Source organism: Procambarus clarkii, chromosome 36, assembly GCF_040958095.1.
Source record: "Procambarus clarkii isolate CNS0578487 chromosome 36, FALCON_Pclarkii_2.0, whole genome shotgun sequence".
Lineage (NCBI taxonomy): Eukaryota > Metazoa > Arthropoda > Malacostraca > Decapoda > Cambaridae > Procambarus > Procambarus clarkii.
Genome location: NC_091185.1, coordinates 9,345,931 through 9,353,523, shown reverse-complemented (window position 1 = coordinate 9,353,523; position 7,593 = coordinate 9,345,931). Strand labels below are relative to the sequence as shown.

Sequence of the window (7,593 nt, the reverse complement as noted above, 5' to 3'; positions counted from 1 at the left end):
CTCACCTCTGCTCACTAAACATGGTGGATGGTGCACCACCACCTTCTCTCACCTCTGCTCACTAAACATGGTGGATGGTACACCACCACCTTCTCTCACCTCTGCTCACTAAACATGGTGGATGGTACACCACCACCTTCTCTCACCTCTGCTCACTAAACATGGTGGATGGTACACCACCACCTTCTCTCACCTCTGCTCACTAAACATGGTGGATGGTACACCACCACCTTCTCTCACCTCTGCTCACTAAAGCACACTCCCAATGGTCCCCAGCCCGTCCGTTAGGCCTACCCGTGAATCACCTTCATCTTCACTAAGTTTTCACCATCTGTGATATTCTTCAGACCTTTGTGTGTGTGTCACCTTAGCTCTCAGTATTCCTGCTTATAGGAGTCCCAAGAGCCTTCCACTCAGGTCGAGACAAGAAAAATGGCATCTGGGGTTCAGGAGCGCCAGAAGCGAGTTCTGGAGATGGAGGAGGAGGGCGTCGCTACGTCTGCAGGAGGCAAGAGACTGCGGCGGGAAGTGAGTTTGTCGCAAGGAAAAAAGGTTCGAAAGGGAGCGACTACAGTCCCTGAAGGTTATTCAATGGCAGAGAAACTGTCCCGAGTTCGATCTAAAATGTCGTCATATCGATCACAATCAACCCAGAAAACGGAGGTAAAAATAACATTACATGAAAGACTTCAACATTTCCTTAAACAACAAAATGATACAAAAATTGAAAAATAAAAGAAGAAAAAGGAGAGGAAGGAGAACCAGCGCCGACTAAAGGACTTGGAGACATTGATCAATAAACATCAAGAGGTTGATGAAGGCGAAGAATCAGAGCGTAACCAATGGCCAGGCACCATGAAGCAAGATTTACTTATGTTCGATACGTTCTCAGATTATGAGCACGAAAATGGTTCACAAACCACACAGGGTTGAGAACTGGCTGCCTTCCCCTGAATTATTACTATTATTATTGTTATTGTAAACATTTTTGTTTTAAATAAAGTATTTTAGCCTATAATGATAATTGTTGCTTTATTATTCTTTGACTTAAGATCCTGAAAATTGAATGTGGCAATTTACTTTGACATTAAAAAATGATAGTACATTGGTGGTCCGGGATGGACCAATTAAATAAATAAATAAATAATAAATAAATAAATGTTTATTCAGGTATGGTATTCAGGTAGAGAGAGAGAGAGAGAGAGACAGAGCCTGAGATAGAAACAAAGAGACAGAGAGAGACTGAAACAGAGACAGAGAGAGACTGAGACAGAGGCAGAGAGAGGGGTCTGGTTTGCTGATCTACTGGCAAACCACTTTGCTGCCAAGATGCAGGTCCCTGATCCTGAACATCAGTCTCCAAATCTTGCCCCAAGCACTGTGTCTAGGATGACTGAAGTGGTTACACAGCAGGCGAAAGTTCTCCATCTCCTTAACACGCTAGACACAAGCAAAGCTGTGGGGCCAGATAAGGTCAGTCCAAGACTACTACGCTGCTGCGCTGACCTGTTGGCTCCACCTCTCACGCGCCTCTTCCAACTGTGCCTGGCTGAAGGACTGTGGCCCTCCTTGTAGAAGACGGCAGATGTTGTTCCAGTGCACAAAACGAAGAGCCGCTCAGTAGTTGGTAACTACAGACCAGCGTCATTGCTCTCCATTACTGGCAAGATCCAAGAATCATTAATTGCTCAGCTAATGATATCATTTTTTGACAATAATCGGCAAATTTGTGATCGACAGTATGATTTTAGAAAAGGCCGATCTGCTGCTGATCTATAATAATAATAATAATAATAATAATAATAATAATAATAATAATAATAATAATAATAATAATTTATTTAGGAACAGTACATACATAGTTGCAGCGTTACAGTACAAACATTCTGTTAGATTTAAAGATAGAGGTAGTACATACAATACCTAAAGCCACTATATATTACGCATAGCGTTTCGGGCAAGGAGAGGTTGGGAAAAAACACTTAGACTAAAACTTAATAGTAATTGAGCTTAAAGTATAAATTGTGTTGAATGAAAAAAAAATAATAAAAGATAAAAAAAGGGGGAATATGGTAGAAAATAGCCAATATACAAGTTGGTCAACAAACAGCATTTTTTTTAAATAGCAAGACATGGCTTGACATTAAGGGGTAAGGTAGGTTACATGGAATTAATTAGGTAGTACTTAGTTTTCATCTTAAACTGGTTGAGAGAGGTACAGTCTTTAACATGGTTGGGAAGGTCATTCCACATTCTGGGTCCCTTGATTTGTAGAGCATTTCTAGTTTGATTAAGTCGTACTCTTGGAATATCAAATAGGTATTTGTTTCTGGTGTTGTGCCCATGAGTTCTGTTACAACCTTCTAGGAAGCGTTGAAGGTCAGGATTGACATTACAATTCAGAGTTGTAAATATATAGAGTACACAAGAGAGGATGTGCAGTGACTTAATATCTAACATATTCAGAGATTTGAGTAAGGGTACCGAGTGATGTCTGGGGGCCAGAGTTGGATATTGTCCTAATAGCAGCTTTGTGTTGAGTAATTAGAGGACGTAAATGATTTTGGGTAGTAGAACCCCAGGCACAAATACCATAGTTGAGATAAGGATAGATGAGGGAGTAATAGAGAGTCACCAGGGCAGGGCGGGGTACATAATATCTGATCTTAGAAAGAACGCCAACAGTTTTAGAAACTTATTTTGCTTTATTTAGAATGTGTCCCTGGAAATTCAGCTTGTTATCGATGAGGACACCAAGGAATTTACCATCAACTTTACTACTGATCTGTATATTGTTTATTCTTAAATTAATTTCATTTGAGGATTTATTACCAAACAAAATATAGAAAGTTTTGTCAATGTTAAGGGTGAGTTTGTTAGCAGTTAGCCAAAGATGGACTTTATTTAGGTCAATATTCACAGTGACATTTAGAGCAAGAGGGTCAGGACTGGAGAAGATGAAAGTTGTGTCATCAGCAAATAAGATTGGTTTGAGGTGTTGGGAGGTATTTGGAAGGTCATTAATGTAGATGAAAAAGAGGAGAGGGCCAAGTATGCTGCCCTGTGGAACACCAATGTTTATAGGTAGTGTCGTAGAAATGGAATTATTCACAGAAACATTCTGGAGCCTTTCAGTAAGATAGGACTGAAGGTATTGCAGGGAGTGACCTCTGACTCCATAATGATGTAATTTAAAAAGAAGGTTTTGGTGGTTGACAGTGTCAAAAGCCTTACGTAGGTCCACAAATATCCCAACAGGGAACTCATTTTTATCAAGAGCTGCATGTATCAAGTTAATCATATTAATTAGTGCATCGTTAGTGCTTTTTTGGGGTCTGAAGCCATATTGACAAGAGCTTAGTATATTGTGTTTGGCTAGATAAGAGTAAAGCTGCTTTTAGATTAGTTTTTCAAATATTTTTGACAAGTTTGGCAGAATTGATATAGGTCTGAAGTTGTTGACATCAGTGAGATCACCACATTTGTGGACTAGGGTTACTCTCACTTTTTTTTTACAATATCTGGAAAAGTTTGGAGTTCAAGTGACTTGTTGAAGAGCAGTGCAATAGCAGGGGCTAAAGATCTGGAGGCTTTTTTGTAGATTAGAGTTGGTATCTCCGCAAGGGCACTAGACTTGGTCTTAAGGGAAAGGATTACCTCATTTACATCAGTGAAATTAGCGGGCGTTAGGTACAGAGACTGTGGGTAGTTACCTGTAAGATAGTCCTGAACATCAGTACTGGAAGATGGAATATAATTAGCAAGGGATGACCCAATGGATGAGAAGAACCTATTGAATTCAATAGCAGTATCAGTGGCTGAAAGCAGACCATCGTTATTGGACAGGATTATTGGTTTGTTATTTAAAATCTTTTTTGATCCCAATATTTGTGAAATTTTGTCCATGTTTTCTTGATGTTGCCCTTTGTTTGAGTAAATTTATCTTCATAGTATTTAATTTTGGCTCTTCTAATTATTTTAGATAGTAATGATGAGAAATTCTTTGAAAGTTCTTTGGAGACGATTCCTAACCTATACTTCTTCTCAAGTTCATGTTTTTTATTAATAGATTTAAGTATTCCCTTTGTAAGCCAAGGATTGTTTAGCCTTTTAGTTGTGACTTGTTTCGTTAGCATAGAACAGTGGGTGTTATAAAGGCTGATATATAAAAGGTTATAAATCTCTTGCTAAATATCTCCACTAAGTGGCATCAGTCAGTGGATGAGTCTAAGATCAGCTGGGTTGTTCCTCTTGACATAGCAGGAGCCTTTAATCGGAGTCTGGCACTCGGAATTAGTAGTGAAGCTTCAACCACTAGGCACTGCAGGCTACATCTTAGTGTTATTAAAAGACTACCTTCAAGAACGGACTCTAAGGGTTGTTCTCATTGGAGCAGAAAGAGGGTGAGAAAGAGAGAGAGAGAGAGAGAGAGAGAGAGAGAGAGAGAGAGAGAGAGAGAGAGAGAGAGAGAGAGAGAGAGAGAGAGAGAGAGAGAGAGAGAGAGGGAGAGACAGCGAGAGAGAGAGAGACAAATTTTGCTACAATGTACCTATTTATTTTCTTCAAATTTTCTTACAATATCACTGTTAATATTCTTCAAATTTTGCTACAAAATACTTACTTAAAAATGTTAGATTAAGCACCTGGCCAAAACGCGCTGCGTGTTAGTTGCTTCACAAGAATGTCAAGCCATCAATGCTATGTACTCTCATTAACCCAATGTACCTTCTTGCTTGTTAAATAAAATATAAAAAAATAAGTAAGCTTCTATAATACTGTTGCATAACCAGACGTCGTGTGACTTTGCTCATACTTTATGTGAATCGCAAACAAGATTACCAACCCAGAGACACCCAACACGATGGTACTCTAACCTGAGGGAACGATAACCATGTTGCACAGTGCACAGTAATCTGCAACAATGGGTGTGTGAACTTTTTCTGAGACACTACTCTTCTCGTACAGCAGGAGTCGTGTCTGTGGTGTCTGAGAGGAAGAGTCGTGTGTGGAATGTGGAATGACCTTCCCAACCATGTTAAAGACTGTACCTCTCTCAACCAGTTTAAGATAAAAACTAAACACTACCTAATAAATTCCCTGTAATCTACCTCACTCCTCTATTGTCAACCCATGTCTGTTATTTTTTTTTTTTTTTTTTTTTTAATCAACACTGTTTGTCAACCTATTGTATTTGTGCTGCTTTTTCAGTCATGTTCCCCCTTTTTTTTATCTTTATTTGTATTTGTTCTCAACACCTTTTATTCTTTATGCTCAATTAGTATTAAGTTCTAGATATTAATGTTTTTCTTGCCCGAAACGCATTGCGTAATAGTGGCTTTAGGCATTGTATGTACTAGCTCTATCTATATATCAATCCTTTAATGTAACATCACTTGAATGTATATACCTTACCTGAATAAACATCTGAATCTGAATCTGAATCTGAATCTGTGTCTGTAATGTCTGAGAGGAAGAGTCGTGTCTGAGAGGAAGAGTCGTGTCTGAGAGGAAGAGTCGTGTCTGTAATGTCTGAGAGGAAGAGTCGTGTCTGTGGTGCCTGAGAGGAAGAGTCGTGTCTGTGGTGCCTGAGAGGAAGAGTCGTGTCTGTGGTGCCTGAGAGGAAGAGTCGTGTCTGTAGTGTCTGAGAGGAAGAGTCGTGTCTGTAGTGCCAGAGAGGAAGAGTCGTGTCTGTAGTGCCTGAGAGGAAGAGTCGTGTCTGTAGTGCCAGAGAGGAAGAGTCGTGTCTGTGGTGTCTGAGAGGAAGAGTCGTGTCAGTAGTGCCAGAGAGGAAGAGTCGTGTCTGTAGTGTCTGAGAGGAAGAGTCGTGTCTGTAGTGTCTGAGAGGAAGAGTCGTGTCTGTAGTGTCTGAGAGGAAGAGTCGTGTCTGTAGTGCCAGAGAGGAAGAGTCGTGTCTGTGGTGTCTGAGAGGAAGAGTCGTGTCAGTAGTGCCAGAGAGGAAGAGTCGTGTCTGTAGTGTCTGAGAGGAAGAGTCGTGTCTGTAGTGCCAGAGAGGAAGAGTCATGTCTGTGGTGTCTGAGAGGAAGAGTCGTGTCAGTAGTGCCAGAGAGGAAGAGTCGTGTCTGTAGTGTCTGAGAGGAAGAGTCGTGTCTGTAGTGCCAGAGAGGAAGAGTCGTGTCTGTGGTGTCTGAGAGGAAGAGTCGTGTCTGTGGTGTCTGAGAGGAAGAGTCGTGTCAGTAGTGCCAGAGAGGAAGAGTCGTGTCTGTAGTGCCAGAGAGGAAGAGTCGTGTCAGTAGTGCCAGAGAGGAGGAGACAAATATGCGTGGAATGCGACCATTATATTCCACAACAGGAGGAGCGGGAGGAGAGGTTGAGGTAACACCGTGGTGTTGATGGCTGACCACGGGCGTGTGTTGAGGTGTTGCTGACTCCCACCAACACCAACAGTCACAGTCAGCGGTTACTTCTCCACTCCTGCCACCCTCCATGTTAGTGACTGTTGGTGAGTGAGCGCTTGTGTTCCGGCGCCTCCACCCTCCATGTTAGTGACTGCTGGTGAGTGAGCGCTTGTGTTCCGGCGCCTCCACCCTCCATGTTAGTGACTGTTGGTGAGTGAGCGCTTGTGTTCCGGCGCCTCCACCCTCCATGTTAGTGACTGCTGGTGAGTGAGCGCTTGTGTTCCGGCGCCTCCACCCTCCATGTTAGTGACTGCTGGTGAGTGAGCGCTTGTGTTCCGGCGCCTCCACCCTCCATGTTAGTGACTGTTGGTGAGTGAGCGCTTGTGTTCCGGCGCCTCCACCCTCCATGTTAGTGACTGCTGGTGAGTGAGCGCTTGTGTTCCGGCGCCTCCACCCTCCATGTTAGTGACTGCTGGTGAGTGAGCGCTTGTGTTCCGGCGCCTCCACCCTCCATGTTAGTGACTGCTGGTGAGTGAGCGCTTGTGTTCCGGCGCCTCCACCCTCCATGTTAGTGACTGCTGGTGAGTGAGCGCTTGTGTTCCGGCGCCTCCACCCTCCATGTTAGTGACTGCTGGTGAGTGAGCGCTTGTGTTCCGGCGCCTCCACCCTCCATGTTAGTGACTGCTGGTGAGTGAGCGCTTGTGTTCCGGCGCCTCCACCCTCCTGGTAATTATTTTATTTTATTTTTATTTTTTATTTATTTATATACAAAAAGGTACATTGGGTTTGTGAGAATACATAGCATAGTATTTACACTCTTGTAAAGCCACTGGTACGCGCAGTGTTTCGGGCAGGTCCTTAATCTAACAGATAATTTTAAGTAGGTAAATTCTAGCAGAATTAATAAAATGATAACAAATACATTGCAAGAAAAAAAATGAGATGAGAGAGATTAGTAAGTATATTAAAGCACATTGGTATATTAAAGCTCTGATGATGCAAAAGTTGGACAGCTTTTCAATTCAATAGGGAATGAGTTCCATAGACTGGGTCCCTTTATTTGCATAGAGTGTTTACACAGATTAAGTTTGACTCTGGAGATATCAAAGAGATATTTATTTCTGGTGTGGTGATAATGGGTCCTATTACATCTGTCCAGGGAGAGTTTCAGAGCAAGATTTGCATTTAAAAACAGGGTTTTGTAAATGTAGTTGACACAAGAGAATTTGTGGAGTGA

The 7,593-nt window shown here is 42.1% G+C and overlaps 1 protein-coding gene across 1 annotated transcript; it reads right to left on the bottom strand.

Moving 5' to 3' along the window:
* Positions 1 to 1,047: 1,047 nt before the first annotated feature.
* Positions 1,048 to 6,022, bottom strand: LOC138371585 (putative proline-rich protein 21). Its single transcript, XM_069336469.1, has 2 exons — positions 5,413 to 6,022; positions 1,048 to 1,055 (listed from the first exon to the last, which is right to left on the bottom strand). The coding sequence occupies exons 1-2, from the start codon at positions 6,020 to 6,022 to the stop codon at positions 1,048 to 1,050; spliced, it is 618 nt and encodes a 205-aa protein (XP_069192570.1).
* Between the last annotated feature and the right edge of the window lie 1,571 nt (positions 6,023 to 7,593).

Coding starts and splice junctions, on each gene's coding strand:
- LOC138371585 (XM_069336469.1), bottom strand. CDS start 6,022: ATGACTCTTCCTCTCTGGCACTACAGACACGACTCTTCCTCTCAGACA.